General features: G+C 42.6%; 1 protein-coding gene across 5 annotated transcripts in view; it reads right to left on the minus strand.

Moving 5' to 3' along the window:
- Nucleotides 1–26,643, minus strand: part of RALYL (RALY RNA binding protein like) — a 246,459-nt gene that overhangs the window by 3,295 nt on the left and 216,521 nt on the right. For 2 of the 5 annotated variants that reach the window (XM_083451363.1, XM_083451360.1), the window contains exons 5-9: nt 26,192–26,239; nt 23,186–23,349; nt 12,983–13,096; nt 8,577–8,755; nt 7,387–8,205 (exon numbers count right to left, since the gene is read on the minus strand). In XM_083451363.1, coding sequence (XP_083307489.1) covers nt 8,170–8,205; nt 8,577–8,755; nt 12,983–13,096; nt 23,186–23,349; nt 26,192–26,239 — 541 coding nt within the window. In that variant the 3' untranslated portion in view covers nt 7,387–8,169. Of the gene's footprint in view, nt 1–7,385; nt 8,206–8,576; nt 8,756–12,982; nt 13,097–23,185; nt 23,350–26,191; nt 26,240–26,643 lie in introns of those variants that run through there. The other 3 variants (XM_083451359.1, XM_083451362.1, XM_083451361.1) reach the window with 3 other exon arrangements.

Genomic DNA, 26,643 nt, shown 5'->3' on the forward strand with positions numbered 1-26,643 from the left:
AGTGTCTCAACCCTTCCTCCCTTCTTACCAATTACCCAATGCAAATTGCCCCATTTCATTTATTCATTTAGTATACCACCACCAGTTGAATATTACAGGGTGGTTCACAACATAAAAACACAAAATTAGACACAAAATACATCACAAAAAGAGAGAGAAAAGAACCAATAACCTCCCCCCTCAAACACATTTAAAAAGGCCACAGAAATTAGATTCCTGTTACAGAAAATGAATAAAGGTGCTAAAGTTTAATCACACGCTAGGCTGGCCAAGCAGTTGTTTCTGAAGTGGTGGAACCACAGAGTCAAAAGCATTAATATTTCCTGCATATTGTGCAGAGGTTGACAAAAATGTGGGGCTGTTTCCACATCACCCACTCTTGAAAACATGCTCGAGAACATGCTGGGTCCAGCTCACGTTTAAACCATAAATGCCTTCTAACTATTTTTAGCAAGCAGGTTCACAGGCGGAATTATCTCTATAGAGAAGAAATGTATTTTCTTCCTCCGACCTTCCTCTTGCGTCAGAGATAGCCCTGATTGTGGTGAAGTAGCTCTATAGAGCTTGTAAGAATGCAACCTGTGCTGCTCCACACCTTTCAGCTCCAAAGAATCCTGCTCTTTTTAGTCTTTTCTTTCCCTTTCCCTAATTGCGCTCTCATATTATATAGAAGACAAAGAGCAACAGATTTTCGGCTTATTTATTGGAGATCTTTTCACAAGCCCGCTGTACCCGCAAGAAAGGCTCTGCAGGTTATAATGAGGAAAGAGCATCGCGAACTGTCTGGATCCAAGGGGTGAACACACTTTTGGTGTTATTAAGAAGCTGTGTTGAACATTCACTAAGTCTGTATCACAAGCAAAATGGCGACAGAATTTTCTGTCAGGGCATATCTGGCATGTTTCAGTAGGGTGGGATGGAAAGTCATCACCCAAAAAACCCCAAAACCATAGTATGGCAATACTTTTAATAGGAGCAGCCAAAATGTGACAGAGTCTTGAGCAACTTTAACATCAAAAGACGTTTTTATTACTTCCAGAGTGATAGTCTCCCTCCCACTTCCCCCAGGGGTCTGATTAACCTGAGGCAATAGAAAACTAATTTTGCTTCTTTCTATTCAGCTAAATTCTATATAATTTATCTTTGGCTGTGTGGCAGCTGTGACATTTTTTGAAAACCCACAAGATGACTAATTTATGGGGGAAATCGTTTATTTTAAGGAATTATATAAATTACACCCTCGCACAACAAAGATGGAATCAAATTAAATTCTAGCAAACCATATGGCTTTCATTTGGTGTTCTTGTAAAGAAAAATATCACCTGAAAGAAAAAAAAAAGATCCACTTTGCTTTGGATTATGACTGAAAATACAGATTTGCTAAAAGGGTGCGCATGTACACATAAACACCACCACCACCGAATAGCATATTTGTGAACCTCATTAAACAAAATATAGAACCATAGACCTGGAATCTATAATATATTGTAATTTAACAACTCTGCCAATAATTTGTCCTTGTCACTTAAAGCCATGAAATGCACACTCTCAACACACCCAATGCCCAACATTTCATCAATTAAACAGATTTTTTGGAGAAGTGTTATGTTCACCCCCCCCCCCAAAAAAAAACACAAGAGAAAGAGAAAACGTCAGCTGCATATGTCTGTCCTTTACCCTTAAGCCCACAAACACCCAAACAATAATACCATATAGTGCTAATAGTTGTCTTATTTCCTCTGTGAGCTACCAGCAGTCAAAACTGAAAGTTTGCACTGCATACTCTATTGACGGCACTGTAAAATGGATCCCTTTATGTCAGTTGTGTTGAGTTGTGTTTAACAGGCAAATTTGCTGAAAACTAGAGAAGCCTGGGGAGGGGGGGGGATTCAATGCTAATTCTATTGAGAGTGACCCATTGACATTAACTGATATGGCTAACTTTTAACAGGTCTACTCTGAGTAGGATTTAGGTGAATACAACCCCTTTGTGTTTGAGAGGTATCACGTTTGGCAACTCAAGATTGATAAGGCAGAAGAAGTAGGTAGGTAGTGTGCATGTTGTTTGGGGAAAGGAATAGAGGGGGAAATTTGTGAGAGCCACGAGGGGGAAAATACTGAAACTGGAGACTCGAAGCTGTTTTAAAGTAGGTCACATGTGTACAGAGGAGAAGGAACAGGTTTTCTGCTTTAAGTTTGCATAAGGGAAGTGACAAGAAGATGGACTTGAAAGTCACTGGTGTGAAAGGTCAAGGAAGGATTACTAACACATTTGGAAAAGAACAATAGAAAAGCTGGACCTGTTCTCAACTGCATATTTTAATTTTTACGATTTCTTCCCATCAATAATGATTTGCCTGTACATTTTCAATTTTGCTCTAAGTGATGCTTTTTTCCCAGAAAAATGAAGTGCAAATTGAAATGATAGCTTAAGCTTATTTAATGCTTAAACTATCAGAATCAGGTGATACTTGGATATATCCACTCAGTTCCCTATTATTCTCTTACTGCCTCTTTCATTTCACAAACTCTTCTACATCAGTCTCATTTTTTCCTCTTTCTTTTCTCAGCTCGCCTTTTTACTTTGAGGTTATAAATTGTAGCAGAATTCCATTCATCTGGACACCGATGAAACATGCAATATTTCCATAATGGAGAGGTGTCAGACAATGATGATCAGATGTTCATTACTGAAAATGAAAGAAGCCAACCATAGCAAGCCAACAGTTACTGTATCCTGAAAATATATTATGTACCAAATATTAAAAATGTAGAAAGAACTGGAGGTTGTATCAGAGATTACTGAATCTCAAGGGATCTGACAGGGATAGGCTGTCCTAGATTCTGGTTCAGGACTTTCTGAAGTGGGATGTTTAAGTTAAGAAGATATGCCAGTCACTTGCCTGCTTTCTGGAAGCCATAAGGAATAAGAATTCATAGAAGGTTTGTAGAGAAGAAGCTAGCAACCAACAATCAGGACTCAGTTCATCTGTGCCTCAAAGAATACTCTGAGGGCCTATCACATAGTTCAATTGCCAAAGCTGACTAGATTTGGCGGACACCAAGTTGCCTGAAGGTGATTGAGTCTAGGTAATGCGGGAGTTGCAGGACCTTGGAGAGCTCCAAGTGGAAGAACAAAGTGAGCTTACTGCAAGGGCTGTAGCTTAGTGGTAGAGCCCATGTATTGCAGAATTCAACATCTAGCATCTTCAGGTAGAGCTTGGAAAGCCACCTGTCTGAAATATCAGAGCTGCCAGGTGTTGAATTCTGGGAACTTCTGCATGCAATACTCAGAAGTAAGTTCCCCTAAGTTCAATGGGACTTCACCCCAGGTAAGTGTGTATAGGATTGCAGCCTGAATCTAGTTTAACAAACGGTTTGAAGCTGTCTGGTTCTCTTCTGCACCTAATGCTAGTGGCAAATCTTTGCATGCAGCAGAGCATATACAAATATGCACAAGAACCTCAATTCATTCATATTTTGGATAAATTATTGTTGGATTGGGAAGTTGAAAACAGAAGGTCCAAGTTCAAAAAATTTCAACTACGCTGCTATTTGAAGAATGGAAAAATGGATGCCTATGATACTGTTGGCAAAGAGATGCAACAATGTTCAAAGGTCCCTGGGTTTTTACCTAGTTTTGCAACTAATAGCCGATCTGCTATGAAGGATGAAGAAACTTTGCTGTGCAAGTGGAGAAAGAGGAAAGCCAGTGGTGGGAATAGTATCTGCAGGGATGGGAAGCTGAGCTGTAGACTTAAGTGACTCAGTGTGCTTTACCCAAATAACCTTCAGCTTAAGCTAATGTAGAAACAGTTAGGAATATAGGAAGCTGCCTTATACCAAGTCAGACCATTGGTTCATCTAGCCCAGTACTGTCTACACAACTGGCAGGGACTCTTCAGGGTTTCGGGCAGGGGAAATTTCTAGCCTTCTCTGAAGATGCTGGAGAATAAACTTGGGGTCTTCTGCATGCATTTGGAAGTAAACTGAGGTAGTTGTTGGCTTTTTGCAGTATAGTAACGCTGCAGAGAGCTTGCTGGGGAGACCATGCATTAAAAAGGGACTCAAAAAAAACTTAAACAAGGTTTTAATAAGAAAAACAAAAACTCATTTTACACTAAATACATTAACAAACAAACGTGACCCAACCACCAACCCATCCCCCAGGGTAATGGCAGAGCTAGGTGCTGCTCCTTATATACTACACCCAATTCCTGACACAGCTTAATCAATGCAACTCAGCAGCACCTGCTATGTTTCACAGCTGTAAAGCTGGATCTCGTTATTTTGCTCTGGCCCTTGCTCTGGCCCCTTTAAAGATATACACATCGGGTGAAACAATGATGAACCTTTACATTTAAAGAAACAATTCAACAGTAGTAAAGTCCCTGAGTGAGGACTGGGTTTAAATTTAAAAGATAAAAGCAAAGCAGGAAAAGGCACAGCATTGGCGAACCATTTATTTGAACCATTTGCCATTGAATCGTGTTCCAACTTTTGCAACAGTTTCTCCTTTGGTCATGGTTATTCAGAGTCAGTTATGTCTAAGGAAAACATCTTGGAAGTGAAGAGAAATTCAGGCCACAATTGAATGGTGACGTTTTTCAATGAGTGCATTATTTTTTTTTAAAAAAGAATCTCTCAAAAAGTTAAAATATATAAGTAAGTAAGTTGGACCCAAAGTAATTGGAGCACATAAAACATAAGCCCAGTGTATCTTCCCTTAGTGCTGCAAAGGAGATATTGCAAACCCTCAGCAAAAAATTAATTGGTTGCAACAGTAAATCTGAAATACAGGTGAGAAACTTGAGCCAGAGCCAGCCTACAAATTTAGAATAATTATGCAATGGAGCTCCACTGGGATTGTATCACTTCAGAGTGTCCTGGCAGGGAGGATTACATGTTACAATATTTTCCCAATTAAAAAAAAACAGCCCAAACTTTAAAAAAAACCTTCTAGTTAAAAACTTCCCCCCTGATGTGAGAGTTTTTCCAAGAATCAGGTTTTCCCTTCTTAAAACATAGCTCGCCCAGTCTGCACAGATTGGCTCTTGAATGTTTTTGTGCTTTCACTCCATTTCAGTAGGCACCATCTACAGGGGTTGGTAATGTGGCATGGGTGACTAGAATGTACAACATACAATACCTAAAGAAATATACAAAGTATTACACCTGAAACATCTGGACAAACTCACATCTTATCCAAAGTACCATGATTTCTGTTAGGAAGATCCTGATTTATAATATATCCTTCAGAAAACATCTTATTTCTTTTCTTTTGCTCATCCAGTGATATCTTGTAACTGTCAAGTGTAATGTCATTGTGTACGTTATCTATTTCACTTTCCTCTTCATTAGAAATATCTTTTCTTTTCTGGGATCGAAAGTACCCCGATGCTGCCGAGTAATTTATCAGATATCATTTTGTTTTTAATAGAGGACAATAATTATTTGCTATGATTCAAGATGACACACACTGACAGCTGAAAGGCACTATCTATTTTGCAGAAATAACAGGAAAGGATGATGAATGGGATTGAAATCAGTTTCTAAATCAATAAACTGTTAGGAGCGCTGCCTTTGTTACAACTTGAAGAGATCTCATTGCAAGCAACAACTTTCAGCTATTGTGTCTACTGAAAAGTTTTCCTTTTGAACAGCAGGGCTAAAATACCAATAATTTAGGAACTACCACCATCCTAAATTTATATGCTTTGTTCACACAGCATATGTACTATTCAGACTTCACTTTCTCACACAAGGAGACAAGCCCTTGAATTCCAGCATCTTTTGGTTCATTTCATTGTAGGACAGGACTGAGACAGCTATATGGGTAGCAGTCACAAAATGGCTGCCATGGGATGTGTGGCACAACACAAAATGGCTACCACATCTGAAACAGGAGAAAAGGGGACAGAAATACAAAATAGTGCAGGCATGGCTTCCCATCTTCTGCATTGTGAATTTCTGAGGGGAATTCTATTGATATCCTTCATACTGTTGGCACTCATGTCTGCAGATGCTTGGTTGGCAAACTGTGCTCTGAATTCCTTTACCAGAGTTTGACAGCTTTGGCACTGAGGGGCCTGGAGGGAAGTTCTCTTTGGTGGCCTGCCTCAGTCACTGGGACCCTGGTGGGCTTCTCTAGCAGTGGTAGGCAGCAGCACTCCAAGCCATACCAGGTGGCAGGTTTTAGCAATCAAATTAATTTCTCACACAGCCCTGATAAATGCTCTGTTAGACATAATGTGGAAATGAAAATGGCAGCTAGATCCAGCCACCTGCTGCTGCTCAGGGTGTCAGGCTGGAAGCATTTTTCAAAGCAGGGCCAAGACCAGGCATCAGTGGTGGGTCCTGCTAGGACACATGGGGACTGGGTGCTAAAAGCTGGCTCTGAAGCCACCACATGAGACACACTATGTCTTCCAACAAGTTTCAGAGCTTGTGCCTACAATATGGTGCAATCTGTGTGGAGTAAGCTACTAGCAAGCTAGGAGTTGATCACAAACATTCTGTGCATTCACGGAACATGCAAAGAATGTCCGTTAAACTAAATGTCTTTTAAAAGATTCCACTGCATTGACTGGAAGAACAGGAAAAGTCCAGCCATTTGTTTTCCGACAGAATTATTTCCCAGTCCAAGCTGCCAGGCATTGAATTTAGGGCTTTCTGCATCATCATAATCATATTATTTGTACCCCATCCATCTGACTGGATAGCCCCAGCCACTTTGATCAGCAAAGCAGATCCTGAACTACTGAACTATGGTCCTGAGTGGGTCTATTTTCCATCACCACCCTATAGGCGCTTCAAGGATTGAATATACTGCATTGTTTTTAATATTCAGTTGGAAGCCGCCCAGAGTGGCTGGGGAAACCCAGCCAGATGAGCGGGGTATAAATAATAAATTATTATTATTATTATACCCTACAGGTAGGGATGGGGTGGGAGGGGAAGGAATTCAATTCAGTTTGCATTTAAAGCCAAATCTATCAAATCCATACTTTCTGAAGCAATATGAAAAAGAAAACACAGGCACCCTACAAAATTCACACTTATCCGAACTGTGCAGTGCAGTTTTCCAACTAATGTTTACAAAAATGAATATATACAGGGAAATGCATATAGACATATATTTATGAAAATAGCACACAGTAATGCACTGTATCATATTTGTTATATTAATTAAATATGTATACTGCCCTTCATCCGAAGATCACAGGGCGGTTCACAGCATAAAAATACAAGATAAAAACACGAAACATATTCGGGAAAATTGCTTGCAAAACATGTGTATTAAAAACCGCATTTAAAATATGTTTATTAGGAGAAATTAACTCTAAAATTGCAAATTGCTACAGAAATGTGAAGAATGCAATTAAAGATTGTAAAAAGGAGAAACTGAGAGAATAAAAACTGAGAGTCCCTCCCACCCCTACCTGGTGGGAATATAGCTTTGCCTCAGACTGGAAATAGGTCTCTTTCTGCTGCAGACCTAAAGTTTCTCCCAAAAACCCCATTGAAATGTCAAGAGCAGGATTTTGTCCACACATTATAAAAAGGGATGGAAGTAACCTTGCTGCAGGGAGGACAGGCTTGCTGCTGAAAACTGCTTCCGTGTGGCTGAGCTGGAGAGGCAAGGTGCACACCCCCAAAATAACTTCCTTTGGGTTAAAAAATTAAAGGAGTCCATGAAACAATGATGAAAAAATACATAGCCTTGCTTGTGTTTTCCATCCCAAACAGGAAAGAACAATCAAGGCTTGTCCTTCAAATTAAATATTAAAAAAGAGAGTTCTTTCCAGGCTATGCTTTCCTTGCTTTAATAGAGCAGAGTAGATCTACTACTGTTGCTGCTGCTTTTTAAAAGAAGAGGCTGTCATCCTCACAGAAAGGTTATTTGTATCCCTTTCTGTTACATGGAGATGGAACATCATGCCATTGAAGCTGGACTAGTGCTAGTGCAATTACAGCTCTGAGAGAGAAGTGTGCTGTATTTTATCATGCAGAACAATCTCGCCACAAAGCAAGTGAGAATTAGGTTGCATCCTCCCAGCTTGAGAGGCCGCGTGCTTCCTTGAGAGTTAGCCTCAAGGAATGCAGGGAGACTTAAGAGTAAACGTACGTTAAGATCAAGCTCCATAAATTTATTTCGTCCCATCCTTTTCAGCGAAAACTAAATTGGTCCACATTCCAGCTGGGCTGTGAATCAAAGAGAAATGCTGTTATCCTAAGCATATTAGTCAAAGGTGAGTTCTACAGAGACCCTCCAGAACTGTTTACTACTGGTAAATGTGATTATGAAACTGGCAGAGGGCATGTTTTATGTTTTCCGGTTGATAGCCTTCAAGAACTGTGTGCCCTTTAAACTGCTCCACCCAAAAGTATCTCACCACATCACAAATGGGAATTCATGTAAAGAACTAACATTGCCTGCCATTATAACCATCTTAAGAGTTTTTCAAAGGACCTCTAAACAGCACCTCAGCTTTTAATGGCATTTGTTTTGCTGTTCTTCTACATTCATTCTTGAAATTTTCAGCTTACATATACAACTATTTAAAATTTCTTACCAGCTCGTTACTTCCATCCTCGTCAAAATCCTCCTCTATCCCATCAGTCATATCTTCGCCATCTCCATCTGCATCTAAACCTCCTTCTATAGGATCCTCTGTGGAATTGTCAGCGTTCTCTGATATACATTCCTCTTGGATCAAGTCTGCACAGTCTTCTATTTGTTTCTTTTGGGTTTCTATAAGAAAAAGGCGAAAAATGTAGCTTAAGTAAGATCCCCTTTTCCAGAAATGGAACTGTGTTATAGACAGCAGAATACATTCTCTGAATCCCCAAATGATACCGGATATATTACCCAGGTTCAGAGATCTTCTTTTGGCTTGCTAAGAGGCTGATACATGCCCAGCGGGATATTTGCCTTTGAACACAAGTTCCCTGTGCACCATCACAAACTATTTCTGAAATTCCCCCGAGTTTAAAACGATGCTTTTCGAATGATGAAGTTGGAAGAGGAGAGCAAGTTGGAGGGTTAGTTTCAGACTCATATTTATGACCAAGATTACACGCTTATGAAAGCGATACTGGTCTCCTGAGCATTTGAGCTATCTTTCTAAAAGTAAATTTCATACTGTCATGGTTGCAGTGATGCATGTGAAAATGTAACGAGGGGCCATAGAAGAGAAGCCTGCTGGACCAGACCAAAGGCCTAGCTAGTCCAATCCTTTATTCTCACAATATTCTCATATGGCAAGCTCATAAGCATGGCACAAATGCAGTAATACTCAATTGGTTGGGATCCCCAGAAACTGGTATTCACATGCATACTGCCAGTGGCGTAGCGTGGGTTGTCAGCACCCGGGGCAAGGCAAGTAATTTGCACCCCCTAACCTGTGGATTTGCGCCCCCTAACCCTAACCCCAGATGTTGCGCCTGGTGCGGCCAGCCCCCCCTGCACCCCCACGCTACGCCACTGCATACTGCTTCTGATATTTTTCCTCAGTTATTGCCACAAAGAATCATAGAATTGTAGACTTGAGAGGGATCCCTAGGGTCATCTAGTCCAACTTCCTGCGATGTGGGTATCTCAACTAAAGCATCCATGACAGATGGCCATCCAACCTCTGCTTCAAAACCTCCAAGCAAGGAGAGTCTACCACCTCTCGTGGGAGTCTGCTCTGCCCTCAAACAGCTCATACTGTCAGAAAGCTCTTCCTGATGGTTAGTCAGAATCTCCTTTCTTGTAAATTGAAGCAATTGGTTTGGGTCCTAGCCTCCAGAGCAGGAGAAAACAACCTTGCTCCATCACCCATGTGATAGTCCTTGAGATATCTGAAGATGGCTATCGTATCTCTTTTCAATCTCCTCTTTTGTAGGCTAAACATATCTAGATCCTTCAACTGCTCCTCCTAAGGTTTGGTTTCCAGACCCATGATCATCTTGGTCATCCTCTAAACACGGTCCAGCTTGTCAATATCCTTAATTTGTGGTGCCCAGAACTGGACACAGTAGTCCAGGTGTGGTCTGACCAAAGCAGAATAGAGCAGTACTGTTTCTTCCCTTGATCTGGATACTACTCTTCTGTTGGTGCAGACTAAAATAGCATTAGCTTTTTTGCTGTTGCATCACACTGTTGACTTATGTTAAGCTTGCCAGCTTTAAAACACAGAATTAATTAGCAAAATAAGACATCTGAGTATAAAAACATTACTTTTCTGTCCCTTTATAACTTCCATAAAGATAAGCGAGACAGACCTTAGTATAGCGTATAAAAAAATCATTAAAACATCCCCTGTTTTTCATTTCTATGTTTTTTTAAGCTTCCCACTGTTGGATGTAAGCAGCTCATGCTGTATATTCTGCCTATTATAATAGATTGTTTGAAATATCTGCCACTTAAAAATCTGCCACTTTTCAAGTTGTTCTCCTTTGCAATGCAGCTGATTGTTTTTGTTCAGGGAGGACCAGAAGGAAGCCTTTAGCAGATAAAAAGGATTTGGTATTCTTATATTTTATCAGTTGCAACTCGCAGAAACATATAAAACATATCGGTTCACAATCAAGCCATTTAAGCAGGATTAAATCCCACTGATTTTGAAGACAAAGTCAGCACATGATTTAAATCACTGGTACCCAAAAGTACTATGGTTGCATTATACCATCTATGAATTTAAATGTCATGATACAGAATAGATAGATTATCTCTCCCTCTCCCTCTCTTGTACCCAGAACCCACAAAAGAGTCACTCTGGTCAGGGTTCAAATTCCCACCCAATCATGTAGCATAACCAGTATTGAAAAGGATCTAGGTTGTTGTTGTTGTTTTTTTGTACATTGCCCTGAGCCGACTATGTAGAAGGCGATTAATGAATTAATATTGATTAATAATAATAATAATAATAATAATAATAAGTATGCTCACCTGTCAGTTCAGTCATGATTAACATGCTCTGAGCTATCTTTTTATATTCTGCTGTCTATGAGTCAGTGCAGAATGACAGTCTAAGATCTGATTTGTATTTAAATGAATTCACAAGCCTTTTCCACAAAAAAACCCATAATTTTTTTCTGCTCTCATGAAGGCTTTTTTGCATATTAATAGCTTTTATGCTGACTCCTCCTTCATGGGATTTGCCATCCCAGAAGGAAAGTGCTTTATTTTGCAGTGTTTTGATGTTAACGATGTTTAAAATACCAACATGTGCATAATTTGTGTTAATGTTTTTGTGTAATAACATGCCCCTCTACTGTCCCAATTAAATTGGGACATCCTGTTTTCGGGTGCCGTGCTCTTGTGTGGGTCATGTGACTCACGTGGGAACGTGGCACAGAAGATGCCTGCGACATGTCAGAGGGTATGCAATTAATAGTTTTTCCATTGCACCGTGAAAGGACACATACATTTCCGAATTCACCACTAATCAGAGTCCCTTGCAATGAACATTCTAGGTTTTTATTTTAATCTGCAGCAATTATGCAGAGCAAGTCCAGAGATGGGGAACCTGTGGCCCTCCAAATGGCATATTCTGAGTGCAAGGTGCTTTTGTGACCCGGGCATCAGAAGAGGCAGCAGCGTGGTGTATGATGTCAAGGCACCTGGCATGCAGAATGATGGGGTGAGGCTGAATCAATGCTCTTAAGCTCTACTGCCCTTCCCTTCTCTCTCTTTCCCCTTTCTGCTCACAGTAGTAATGAGATCATTGGAACTGGATCACCACTGGCATGAAGCAGGGAAGAAGCTATTCCTAAGGTGTTTGGCAGCATAGCTTAAGTGCTCATCCTTTCTAGTAGTGGCCGTGGCCTGACCAGAGGGCCAATGGAGGCCTTCTTTAGTGGCACTAAGTAGTGGAGAGATCAAGGTTTCTGTAAATTTTCATTTCTTTATATCCCAAACTGAAATCTATTTTTGTATGAAGAGGGGTTAAGAAAATTTAAAAACAAACCGCTAAATATTAGCAGAATTGCACCCTGTCAAGGAGAAAACAGTTTGCAGCCTCTTTTTTTCATAGGGTGGAATATTTGTCAATTATTGGAATATTTAATTCATTATTGTCTACTCTACCTGCTTGTGGCTCTCCCAAGTCCTTTGCAGTGATCTTTCCCAATGCCAGCTAGGACCCTCGTACCTATGGGACCGTCTCTCCCGGTATGTCCCACGGAGGACCTTAAGGTCCATAAATAGCAACACCCTAGAGGTCCCGGACACTAAGGAAGTTAGATTAGCCTCAACCAGAGCCAGGGCCTTTTCAACACTGGCTCCAGCCTGGTGGAACACTCTGTCTCATGAGACCAGGGCCCTGCAGGATCTGATTTCTTTCCGCAGGGCCTGTAAGACAGAGTTGTTCCGCCTGGCCTTTGGCTTGGAGCCACGTTGATTCCCTCCCCCTCTTTCTTTTTTCCTTTCTCCTCCTGTGATGAGGCTGCATTTTAATGTTTTAATGTTGTATTTAACCTTGTTTTTTAAGTTGAATTTCAATCAACTTGTTTTTATTATTGGTTGTTAGCCGTCCTGAGCCTGGCCTTGGCTGGGGAAGGTGGGGTATAAATAATTTTATTATTATTATTATTTATTATCCTCTTAATTGGAAATACCTGGGATTCAACCTCAAACCTTCTGAAAGCAGAGGGGAGATGAAGAAATGACTGTGCACTCATATGCATGATTGACCTGTAAGATTGGCCTCTCTACTCTGAAATAGTGTCATGGAATTCAGTGGGGATTACTCCCAGGTAAAGTGGTGTATGGATGCAGGCAAGAGAATAGCTAAACCTAGTCTTTAAACAGTTGTTAGTTGCTCAGTGGCTTATAAGGTTGTACACAAAAAGCCTCTTTCTGGTCCTAAATGTGAGCACATCAGTATTTCCAAAACTGCCTCTCTCATAGAACTGATGATATGATTCACAGCTTTGCACAGAATTAATTCACCCTTTAATGAGCTGCCAAGAGCTACAGATTATTTCCACGTACCAGCTTCAGCCTTCTGCTGCTTCTCAATCTTCTCCAGCCTCCCTAGCAAAGAGTCGATTTTTGTTTTGATCTGAGTTAATTCCTTCTTAATTGTTTGTAACTCATCTGATTTCACTGAAGAGAAAAAGAACAAAAAGGTACCAACTATGACACAAATAATATTTCAACACAAAGGTATCCCAGTACAATCTATTGATAAAGGCGAAAACCGAAGTTCAAGGTATAGCCTTATAGATTTTTATTTCTATGTTTTCATATTTCTTCAGCGAAGGGTAAGTTAGAACGTTAGTATATTCCCTCTCAGCCCTTCACCCCAAATGACACTATTTCTATGTTCATCCATGTATATAAAAGACACATTTAGGACTCATATGTCCTTTGCAAAGTGTTTGGAATTTTCCATGCAAGTACAGTGGTACCTCGGGTTAAGAACTTAATTCATTCTGGAGGTCCGTTCTGAACCTGAAACTGTTCTTAACCTGTTCTTAGCTAATGGGGCCTCCCGCTGCCGCTGCACAATGTCAAATCGAATCAAGTTTATTACGGCCATGGGCCCATACAGAAAAAACATAAATAACAGCTTGTGGACGTGGGGAAAGAAAAAAGAAAAAAGAAGAAAAAAAAAAGAAAGAAAGAATAGAAATAAACAGCCGCTAAAACGCCCCTATAACAATAAAATACTGTAAGATGGAATGGCATCCTACACCTTAATTAGCTTGTAGTGCTCCTTGGCGTCGCTTTTGGGTAAGGACCGCGGCCAGGAACCTAGCCACTTTCAGGGTCGTATGGGTATCCTTATCCTGCAAGATTTGGGCAAGGTGGAATGTTGGAGGGGTACCCACTAGTTTCTGAATGATTGATCCCAGCAAATTTGCCCGTAGCACATTAAACAAGGGGCAAGAGAACATAATGTGCTGGAGCGACTCCGGCGTCACCTTATCACATTCGCACATGGCGGGGACTTGGCCCTTTGAGAATCTATGTCTCAGGACATTGGAGGGAAAAACGTTGAACCTCGCTTTGGTGAAGGCCAGTCTATGGGCAACAGTCGAAAGGGAGGAAAGGTATGATGGGACGCAGTAAGTTAAAGTGATACCAATGCTCTGGGGCGAACAAACACCTCCCCCCAGCATATAATTTCGCTGTAAGTCGATGTCGTCCAGTCTTTGGCGGATCAGTCTTTGAGCTGTGATTTGATCTAATTTTAGGGAATCTGAGGGAGAGATTCCATAGCTCAAGAGTTTGGCATGAATTCTACTAGACCAAAGGCTAGAGAATTCATCTCGCCATTGGCATTGGACAAGGTAATGGTTTGGTAATCTGTGCCACAATGATAACCAGTAATTGAAGACTTGCTTCCACAGGCAAGTTTCTAAGGATGCGATCTTCAATTCTAGTCGCATGGCTGCGTTGCTAACGCACATAGGGAGCATTAGGAGCCGACGTAGGAATTGGTTTTGCAGAGTCTCAAGGGGGGCAAGATCTGTCAACACGGCCCAGAGCGGGGCAGCATAAGCGAGCACAGCCACCACTTTTGCCTTGAACACCTTTAGGGCCGAGGGAACATGCAAAGCTCCATCCGAAAAGAAAAATCGGAGGAGCGCATATGACAGAGTTTTGGCCTTATTAAGTAGGTGTTGGATTTGAGCTTTCCACCCCAGATTGTATTGGAAAATAACTCCTAGGTATTGAAATTTTAAGACTTGCTCTATTTTTGCTCCACCAAGCTTCCATTTATATAATCTTCGACTTCTGGAGAAAATCAGAATCTTGGATTTGGCATAGTTGATGGTTAATTGGTTGAGTTGACAATACGTGGCAAAGATCTTCAGAGCTCTGGTTAGTCCAACACGTGTAAAAGATAGAATTACTGCGTCGTCCGCATATAAAAGGAGAGGGCAACGGTAATCCGCTAGTCTAGGCGCGTGTGTACTTGGAGATGAGTTAACTAGGGGTGCTCGCATGTCGCTGATGAATAGGTTGAATAGGCAGGGAGCCAATATACAACCTTGGCGCACTCCCTTGTTTATTGGTATCGGGTTTGTGAGGTCGCCCGCAGGAGTGAGTCTTACTCTGGCAAGGGTACCTTCGTGGAGTTGACTTATAAGCCATAAGAGTCTTTTATCAATGCCCTGTTTCGCAAGTTTCTCCCAAAGAATGTTTCTAGGCACGCTGTCAAAGGCTGCCTTTAGATCTAAAAAGGCCGCACAGAGGTAGCCCCGAGGAGGGGAGGAGTACTTCCGTGCCAGATGATAAAGCACTATCGCATGATCGGTTGTAGAACGTTTAGTTCTGAACCCTGCTTGTTCATGGCCAATCTGGTTAGTCTCATCTACCCATCGCAATAGTTTAGTCAGCAAAAAGCTGGCATAAATTTTCCCTATAATCGAAAGGAGGCTGATGTTACGGTAATTTTCCGGCTCCATTGGAGAACCTTTTTTGTGAATTGGTACTATGATGGCCTCCTTCCATATTTTGGGGATGAGACCAGAGGCGTTGATTGCGTCGAAGGTTTTGGCCAGGATGCCAGCCCACCATTTTGGGTGTAGTTTAATGGCTTCGGCAGGGATCAGATCGGGCCCAGGGGCTTTGCCCGGTTTCAGCTGAGCTATTAGCTTGACTATTTCGTCCGGATCGGTGGGAGGCCAAATGGGTAGGTGGGTAAACAGGTGCATCAGATGGTCGGAGGGAGCATCTGCTTGTGAGAAACATTTCTTCAGGAATAGTTCCCATGTCGGTGCAGAGATGACTGCCCTTGGGTATTTCCTCACCCTTCTGTTAATCAGAGACGAGAATTCCCTGGATCTGTGTGGTTTTGAAGCGGTAATCAAGGCCTGCCAACGATTATGTTGCCACTCACGTTTGGCAATTTTTTGCATGCGTTTATAAACTTGCTTGGCTTGTGCGTAGCTAGCTGGCAGAGTAGATGCATCGGAGGTCTTATATACATTATATATAGCACGAAGGCGCTGTCTTGCTTGTTTGCACTGAGAATTGTACCAGGGGGCACCGTGAGTATACTCGTTTCGAATTGAATTTTTGGGTGGTAACCTGAAGAAGGACGTAAGAACAGTCGTATGGTGGTGGAAGCGATTCAACACTATGCTATGCTCATCTGAGGCAGAGCCTATGTTGGGATGAGGCCCAAGGATTTCTTTATGAAAGAATTCCTGATACCTTTGAGCCTGGGTCTCTGACCATTTGATTCCTCTTATTTGGAAAGATTTGTTGGTTACCATCTGGGTCGCATGTCTGTCCGTCTCTGGCTGCCAGTTCAGGGAAAGCTTGGCTACCAGGGGGAGATGATCACTGGATTGTACATTCTCAATCTTAAAGGTGGAAATACACTTAAGTAGATCCCTGGAGACCAACAGGTAATCGAGGACGCTGTTTGACTTAACGCTCAGGTGAGTGAACTCCCCTGGGATATCAGGGAGACATGCGCCATTTAAGGGGGCCAGATTTAAACGGATGGCCATTTGATATAGGAGTACACCAGCCTCATTTACTCTGTGGTCTTTAGAGGATCTCCTCATCATGTGTTCCAGATCATAATTATCAAGGTTTGGGGTAACCCACCATTTGGCTTTGGTCAGCGAATCCCAGTTTGCTGCTATGCGGGCATTAAAATCGCCACCTATTATGGCCGGGGTGTTGGGAAACTTAACATAACATGAGAGCAAGTGATCTTCTAGCGAGCCCCATTTAGAGCCCAGTTCAAGAGAGGAACCCCCAGGAGGCAAGTAAACATTTGTGACTAGGAGTGAGATCTTTTCCCCCACTATCAGCCCGGTAAGGGCGTAAGGGGGTAAGGCCTGTACTAGAGAAAATTTAGAATGAAGGTTGAGAGAGATGCCTATTATTAGGCCCCCTTTAGGGCGGCCTCCTTTCAGGGAGGGACAGGCAGGGAGTTCTAGAAGCTCAAAGCCATCTAGGACAATTTTCTCTACTTCCCACGATTCTTGGAACAAGATGATATGAAATGGGTTAATAAACTCCAGGAATTCTGGGTCAAGTTTTTTTCCCCTCCAGCCCGCAATATTCCAGCTCAGGACTGATAGGGGGGAATTCCTGTTGAGTCCGATTCGCTGTCATTTCAGGGAGGGATGTGAGTCCTTTGGGGGCAGGGCGGGCCCCACGAAGAAGTCAGTTATTTTACTTTGCGTAGCAGGCACCTGCTGAAGGGACCTGGTCTCGAAGTTGGTATTGAGGTATTCTGACTGGGGTGACAGAACGGGTCTCCCGCTAACTAACCCAAGGGCGGACACTTCAGTGGGAGACACCACTGGATTAGCTGAGGCTGCCCCACCGCGAGGTCTAAAGGTCGCCGATGAAACCATTTGGTTTATATGTCCAGCCGGATCTTCAGTCAAAACCGGGCCATTTTTTGATGTAGGTGGAACACTCCCCTGACCAGCTGCCAGCAAAGGTGCTGGGGATGCTCGGCGTGCAGGTACCGTTTGTATGACGGGTCTATGCCGCTCAGGGGAATATGAGGACTCCAGTTCCGGCATTGATGGATTAGATGGTAAGGAATTGTTTTGGTGGGAGGAACTCTGAGTTACACTCTTCGGCGGGGGACTCTTGGAGGGCGAGTCAAAATTTATCAAGAGTTGGGATGAGAGGCCGACTTGTGTGGCAAGACCTGGTTCTACCAGGCGTCGGTGGGATTTACCCACAAGTGGGGGAGGCATGGTTTTAGGAGCTGGACTGAGGTATGGGAGACTTCCTATTTCCTTAAAACACGACTCCGAAAAGCTGGCAAGGTTGTCCTGAACAGTGGACAGGACTTTTCCATTCTTCTGGACGTGTATGAGCTGATGATTTAGTACTTCTAGTCTATCAATTATTTCTTGTTGTTCCCTCGGTGGAAGGTCGCCAAAGGTGGCTAAAAGCTCTCTTTCCTCCGGTGGGGTCAGGGAATTACTTGCGCCAGTGGGATCCTTTAAGGCTCGTGGGGACGTGGGATAAGTCCAGTTTCGAAATGGATGGATATCCTCCAGAGAAGGAGGCTCGATGTCCCGAGGTGCTCCCGGCCTCTCCGACAGGGTCCGCTCCGAGTCGTAACCGGCAAGTAGGAGGGGATGAATCATGCTATCCATAAAAACTCTTGTTGGGATGATATCTTATCTAGCCAAGAGTGATTTCTGCCTGATGATAGCTGAAGGGATCCTTGGAGAGTAGAACGCAAGCATCACTTTCTGTTGCCTGAAATGCTGGTTCAAAGGTAATACTGCAATGAGATCGCATTGTGTGATTTCTATGTTTAGGAGATTGCTTATATGCTTTTTGACCCCATCGAGAGTGAGCCACCTTGCTGACCCTACCCCGATATTTAGGCAGATTTTCTTAGGTTGCAGAGACAATGCTTGATGTTTCAGTGCGGGATTTGGTTTGTATTTAGGGATCCCACTTCCTTTTTTAATTGAGGGTAAGGTTCTCTGGCACTTCATTTCCCCCGTAACTACAGTTGGTTCAGACTTTGGCCAGAGGTTATCAATTTTCTGTTCAAGGTTACATAGCTGGGAGGATAGCACATCAATCTTCTTGAATATGCAATTTAGGGTTCTGACCACAAGGTGGAGATGTTCATGTTGTTCTTGTCTTGCGCAGTCCTCAACTCCGGCGTCCTGCACCACCCCCAGTGAGGCACTCCCTCCTCCTCCGAGTTTGCCATCCACAGCTTTAATCTGGGATGAAAGTAAAGGTAATTCCTCTGGTGTTGACGTTGTTTCTGGTGACATTAGGGGGTGAAAACGGTTCTGAGTTTTCACCCTATAGCAGTGATCAGTGGGGACACTCCATTTGCCAGACGCAGGGGGGTCGGTTTTTAATTGTTTGGCTCTTGGGGAGGACAGAGCCTCGTCACAGTCCCTTAGGCGTTTGCCTTGGCCCATCATTGTGAGTCTTTTAAAATAACGGTGCTAAAAGGTAATAAAAGTAATAAAAATAGAAATATAACCTAATGTGAGCTGGCGAAAAAACCAGTGTGTCGAAGGCTGCTGAAGGATACAGTTATCTGCTCGTTAAAGCTGATTTGCGATGCAGGCTTTGCAGATTATCGGCAATGTGAACTCCTGGCGTGGGCTCCAACACCCTGGAGCAACCTTCAGCAAGAACTTGAAAGGCTGGGAGCCACAACACAAATTTTAGGGAGGGTTCGAAATGAACTCCAGCAGATGCGTCTTACCTTGTCGCCATTTCTACAGCAACATCCCCCGTTCAATCCAAAGCAATCCTCCTTCGTCAGACTTAATTAAAATCTGGCATCACATCAGTGGAAAGTCCAGCAATTACTTGACTGGCAGAATGCAAAATTAAAGTAAATCGCTTACTCCAGTGGTTGTAAGATCCAAATTGGGAGAAGAGGTCGGAGAGAACTGGAAGGAGGAACCTTACACGGAGGCCATCTTGGAAGCAGTCCACCGATCTCACTCGTCTTGAAAATATCCTTGAACAGGGGATTTTCTCTTCGTGCAGCTTAAAGATTTTTCTCCAGCATCTCCGACAAACTTAAAATTTGGGGGGGGGGGGGGGCTCATAGCGGCCGCCAGCAGGAGGGATGTTTCGTTGCAGTAGGCAACCTCCAACAGCCAAATGCCAATAAATCAGTAAGGGGTTGCTGCTCCCTCGACAAATTGGGGAGTAAAACAATAAAACAATAAACTAAAAGCAAAGTGAAGCGAGGAGGTAATAAAACAGCCGATAAGACGTTAAAACTGAGTTTAAAACCAAGAGGTGGCTAAAAACTACGTAAAAACTACTTAAAAACTACTTAAAAGCTTAACTAAAAGCGGAGGAGTCTGACTAGGCTGCTGTCTCCGTCGCCATCTTGGAATGCTGCACAATGTCTGTTCTCATCCTGAAGCAAAGTTCTTAACCTGAGGTACTATTTTTGGGTTAGCGGAGTCTGTAACCTGAAGTGTCTATAGCCTGAGGTACCACTGTACAGTATAAAACAGAGTTGAACCACCTATGAGGCTAGGTGAGGCAGCCGCCTCAGGTGAGACCCATTCAAGAGGTGGCATCTTGTTCCACCATCCAGCTTTGCCACTGCTTTTTCCAGACAGGGACTGGCAGCAAAGCTCTGCAAAATACCTCCTCTCCTGACCAAGTCAGCAAGAGGAGAGGAATTCTGCCATCCAGCTTTGCTGCTAGGCAGGGGGGAAATCTCCCCCCTCTGCCCAGCAGTGTGACAGAGCTTTGCACCAGCTTCTGTGAAGCCCCACTGCTGGGTGGAAGGAGGGGAATCTGGAATGGATTAGCCCTCGCCTGGTGGGGTAGTATCCTTAAGGAGTTTGTGCCCCCGTCACTGAAACATCTCAGGCCACCCCGGTACAAAATCTACATGGCTTATTTCATGGGTAGGGAAACTAAGGCCCAGGGGCCGGATCTGGCCCAATTGCCTTCTCAATCCGGCCCACGAACAGTCCAGGAATCAGTGTGTTTTTACATGAGTAGAATGTGTTCTTTTATTTAAAATGCATCTCTGAGTTATTTGTGGGGCATAGGAATTCGTTCACCCCCCTCCCCCTCAAAATATAGTCTGGCCCTCCACAAGGTCTGAGGGACAGTGGACCGGCCCCCTGCTGAAAAAGTTTGCTGACCCCTGTCTTATTTCATTCAGCCTGGATTAGAGAACGAAGTTGCACTGTGGTAGCTGCATTCATTGAACAAAGTCTATTCACTAGTCATTTGGTCTTGTTCTTTCTGTGAATAGTCACGCGTGCTATCTCATGCACGCCACCATACAGCCAAAGATATTCGGGTTTGTGGTGACATTTCTGAAGGTAAAGTCATTCCGAATGAGGGCAAACTATCTTCCACTTTTGATGCAATGCCTGAAGATTCACTGGAATGAGGGGGGTGGGTTGCTTTCTGATGTGAAAACATTCATGAAAACTGCTCCCATTTATCATAACTACAAAATTGACTCCCCAGGCTTATTTTGGTAGACATGCTATATATTTCATTGATCTAATACCATATCAAACTGTTTGTCTCACACCATCATGTAAAAACTGGCTAACAGTCATGAAGTCACAACTGATTTATGAAAAAAAACAACAACACTTTGCTCCCAGATAGTTCCTCCAGATCCATAAACAAAATAATGAGAAAACTGTTTAATATTTTCCTCCTTTGCAATTTCACATAAATATAGGAGCATCTGCTTCAATTTTACTTGCAGAAAGCAAAGTGTGCCCTGGAACATCAATATAGCAGCATTCATCTGCTGTTGCTTTTGATGAAAAATGACAAATAAGTTGTCACTTGGCTGATTTTTTAACAAAAGTATGCTACATGAGATTTATATTTTTACTGGATTTTTTTTTTAAAGGTCAGAAATTAATCAGAGTCAAAACAAGATGCAAACCCTGCAAGCTTGATAACAACATTGAGGTCCTCACTCTACTTCTAGTGGATCATTTGCTACTTTTAGAAACAGACCACCCTCCAAAACTTTTGCAGCTACACACAAATCCATATAGGACCTAGAATGCAATCTTGCTCCTCTTGTGTATAAAAACAAAGCAGGCCTGGCACAGGGATTTTGAATACCACTTGCTGAAAACTTCAGGAGGGGAGAGTGCCCTTGTACCTGGGTCCCAGTGGCGTAGCGTGGGGGGTGCAGGGGGGCCAGCCGCACCGGGCGCAACATCTGGGGGTTAGGGTTAGGGGGCGCAAATCCACGGGTTAGGGGGCTCAAATTACTTGCGTTGCCCCGGGTGCTGACAACCCACGCTACGCCACTGCTGGGTCCTGCCTGTGGGCTTCAGGTTGGCAACTGTGAGAACAGATGCTGGGCTACATGAGCTATGGGCTTGATCCAGCAGGGAACTGTTGGACTTAGAAATGTTACCCACTGTGAGATCTAATGATTCTAAAGATTGAAGATCCCACTGCAGGGGGGAAATCTGCCTCGGCACACTTTCCATTGTACAGTGGGAAAGGAAAGGAGCGACTGACTATGCAATTTGTGAACGGGGTCTTAATCTATGAATCAGTCTTCAGCCTCAGGACATGCAGACACACACGAGGCTTAAATAAGGTTTCGCCTTCTGCCTATCCACCCTCGCATACAAATATAAAACCCACGTTAGTGAAAATGTACATTCAGTGTCAAAGAGGGTTTTTTTTTAATGTCAACGTTAACAACATTCATTGCCCTACTAGTATGCGAGAGAATTAATGCCCTGGGAAGAACCTGTCAGGGATGTGCTCCTAGTTTTCAGTCACTGACACAGCAGGGGAGAAATCAGCACAGCTGATTTAAGGCTTTGTCAAGACAGGGGAATTATGTCTGCCTCAACCAGTCTGCAGCTTCTTCATTTGTGAAGAGGTTCTTACATTCTTCAAACACAAGACAGGAACTCCAGAAAGGACACACTGTGCTAGGGAGAGCTGTGGGGCACCCCAAGGGAATAACTTATACAGGCTTTCAGCAGTGCTCTGCACTTCATAGACTGTTTATTATAATGCTTCAGCAGCACAACAACAGCTTTCTGTTCTTGGATGGCTGCCTTGCAGTCCTTTGGGGTGCCAGGTGCAGTTCAAGATCCCACTGTTTAGAGATGTAAACAGCACACATCCTGGCTATGATAACGGACACCTGCTGTCCCAGACAGTTACTGTGGACAGTTATCATGACATGGAGGGTTTTTGTGCTCCACCACTGTGTGAAGTAGACCCACTGAAATCAATGAGTCCACGGCATGGCTCCTGCCACTATGGAACAGCAAATCCGACTTTGCCAAAGGGTGATAACCAATGTTAGAGTAGACTCACTGAAATCAATGAGTCTACACTGAATATGACTTAGTTCAGTCATAGGCAAACTTGGTCCGCCAGATGTTTTGGGACTACAACTCCCATCATCCCTGACCACTGGTCCTGTTAGCTAGGGATGATGGGAGTTGTAGTCTCAAAACTTCTGGAGGGCCGAGTTTGCCTATGCCTGACTTAGTTGGTTATCATGCAATGAGCTTTGATCTCTTTTTTAAAAAACAGCAACAGCGATAGTCTGCATTAAGTGAATGCATCGCTTCTCACTAAACCATTACAATGAAAACAACTTCTCACTCTCAGCATGATAACCAAATGTTTAAAGCTTTAGCAATGGGATGACCTTAGAATTCCACATATATTGCATTAAGCATAATAGTCATACAGGCAACCTTGATGGTGCATTATAGAACTCACATTTTGACCCTGATGACGAAGTTCCACTTGATGTAGATCTTGAACCCCCTTTCATGGAAAATACCCCTTTTCCTCTGCGAGTTGCTGTGACGGTTACACGGGGGCGTTTTAATGGAATTACAGCCCGAGGCGGTGCAGGGACCCGGCTGTGGTAATCAAACAACCTTAAGGGAATGGAAAAAGAAGCTTCATAGCACTTGGTTATGGTGTGATGGCAGGGAGATCATGCAGACTAAATTTCCCTACTTTCTAATGGAAAATTGCTCTCTGAAATATCAATGACTTGCATCACAGTTAAAATTAGATTTCAAGGACCTTTGTACTTTTAAGAAGCATATTTGTATTTCAGACATGACCAAGTAAGTAGCTGTAATTTCAGAGAAGGATACCATTATTAGTTTGTCTTAACTAGGAGTATGAAAAACGTGCACCTCATAATTTCATTTCACCCAAGTAATAATATGAGATTTTAAAAAAATAAACACACACACACTGTAGCTCTGCTGACAGCCTAGCTCTAAATTCATAGTTTCAACTTTGTAATTTGCTGCCTTCATAGTAATGCTAGTGCTGAAATTTAAGATTGCGAATATCATTGAAATGAAATGTGACTAAACTGAAACATCTCATCAAAGAAATTAGCACTTCTCCAAATTTAGCAAATCACTTTTCCAGTCAAGTGATGTGTAAAAGAATGCATACACTATGGTAAAGAGTGCATTTAAAAGCCTTTATTATTGAAAATAGCATCCAAAATGCATTATATCTGGGGAAAATAAGATGCAAAATTACATGCAATATTGCATGTGTATATTATGAAACATTTGAATTAAAATGCTGATTAATTTTTGAGAGCACCTCTTTAAAGAAAAATAAATTACAAACTGATATGGAAATGTAGAGAACACAATTTCAGATTGGAACAATGAGAAAATAGAAGGAACTGAAACTGACGTATTCACCCATCTCCAATAGCATGAATACTGAAATTAATAATTTTGAAGGGTTGTTGTGCTTTGGTTTGTGTATTTGTTTCAGAAAGTGAATTCTAGGTAGATTTACTTTTAAATGTGAACTGAATTGAGTTCCTCCCCATCCCTACAGGCAAGTCCATCTGAGGTACTTTTGATAGGAGAAAAACACTGAAATTTGCTTAAACCTAAAAATGACATAGCATTTCATATAGAAGCCAATTTCTAGGGGCCGTTGGGGCTTCAGCCCCCACAATAAAATATTTGAGGGAGCCTCCCCCCACCCAGTTGATGGGCATTCCCATTCAAATGGTGTGTGCACTGCATCATGTGATCAATTATGTGGGTGGGGCTTACCTGGGCCCCCACAGTATTTTATTCAACTTGCCACCCCTGGTACTTTATTAGTGGAAGATAAAAAACCCGATAAGAGTATTGTCAGCTTCAACTGAGGTACTCTCAAATAACAGAGCAATTTTAGCTAAAACTGATTTCAATATCCTTTATAGGTTGCAATCCTATATACACTTTCTTAGGAAAGAATCCCACTGAACTTAGAGGGACTTGTTCTGAGAAAAACAGGGTAGGAATGAATGTATGTGTATATGGTCATTTGAACAAAAATTGCTTAGCTGCAGTATAGTTAATACAACTGCAGCTTTAAGTAAACAGGAAGCAAGGCATGTACTTCAAGGATAAAGAAGAAGAAGAGTTTGGATTTGATATCCCTCTGTATCATTACCCTAAGAAGTCTCAAAGCGCCTAACAATCTCCTTTCCCTTCCTCCTCCACAACAAACACTCTGTGAGGTGAGTGGGGCTGAGAGACTTCAGAGAAGTGTGACTGGCCCAAGGTCACCCAGCACCTGCATGTGGAGGAGCAGAGAATTGAACCCGGTTCACCAGATTATGACTCCACTGCTCTTAATCACTACACCACACTGGATCCAGGAGGATGCAGGAAGGAGGGTTGCCCCAATTTCTCATTAATCTGCTATCATGTCATGAAGCGCCTTGAACATTTGGCTCCTGAATATATTGCAATGGAGGAAAGTTTGAAGAGGTGAAAGGGCTGCTCACGTTGTTATCGTAAGTACCAATCTGAAAAGGCCTCTAAATTCTACCCTGGATGGTAATAAGTTCTTGACCAGTTTGCCGGACATTCTCCTGTCCCCCAGTAGGCCATATTATTCTTAGTGAAATACGTGGCTCTTGGCTTCGTTTTCCAGATTTCCCACTTGGTTTCGTATTGCAACAGCGTGCTATAGATTAATGGGTGACTTGATGGCAGACAGCACGGACACTTGTGGAAGACGTTCAGCCAGAGCAGCACCAAAGCGAGCTGCTGCATTTCAGATATATTTCCAATCTGGATTCTAAACTAAGTCATGCTGCAGAGAAATACTTCGAGACCTGCATCTTGAAGATACCTTAATAGTCCATATAACCTGAGTCTCACAAAGCATTTTGCATGGAGTGAGGACGTCAACACAGCCTCATGAAAATATATCAATAAATGCCATCTTATACTGTTCTCAGTGTGGGTAGCCTGTTCCTGTGGATCATCTTCAACAGCAGCAATGTGTCTTAGCTGCTGCAGCTGAGACACAGCCCACTGTACAAAAAGCAAGCTGGAGTCCCTCAGATCTGCTCCATTGGTCAACAGCTCCCTTCCCTTCTCATCCTGTTGGAAATGTCGCTTTTCATGCCAATCCGTGGCCCACTCCTCTCCCTCCACAGTGACATAAAGGCACCAGAGATGTGCAGAATAGTACCTCCCGTCAAAGCTCTGATTCCTGAGCAGGATTATTCCAGAAACTAAAGCCTGTCACGGTGCACAGAGCACCCCCAAAATGGAGCTATCATCTTGATATGATGTAATCCGAATATAAACCAGAAATGCAAACAAGCAATAAAAAACAAGCAGAGTCCTATGAGGAAACAAATGCAAAGGTTTTCCGATCTGGTTATGTGAAAATATGTCAAATAAGGAGCATAATATATGTAACCAAAGACAGTAATAAGAGTGCACATACCGATTGTAGAAATCATCCCTGTAGTAGTCATAATCAAAGACATAGCCACTGCAGAAAAGAACACAAATGAATTCACGTGAGGTGACATGACTGAATTATCTGATAAATAGCATTATGTAACATTTTGAAATTACAATGCTAATTCAGGTCTGCATCTCTGGAGACTGCTTCATGCCTGTTACTTTTATTGACTATTGTTTGGAAATATTGAAATTTGAGTCTTTGAGCGAGTCACAATCTCACTAAAAAGGATTGCAAGGTGAAAAGGAAACACTGGTTTAGATTTGATTAAAAAACCCCCACAAAAAATCCTGTTGTTATTATCTAATTGACAGTGTGGTGTAGTAGTTAAAGTGCTGGGTTCAAATCGTCACTCAGCCATGGAGCTCAGTGGGTGACCTTGGGCCAATGACTTTCTTCTTGCCTAATGTACCTTGTAGGATTGCTGGTGA

The sequence above is a fragment of the Podarcis tiliguerta genome (assembly GCF_965153285.1).
Source record: "Podarcis tiliguerta genome assembly, chromosome: 7".
Lineage (NCBI taxonomy): Eukaryota > Metazoa > Chordata > Lepidosauria > Squamata > Lacertidae > Podarcis > Podarcis tiliguerta.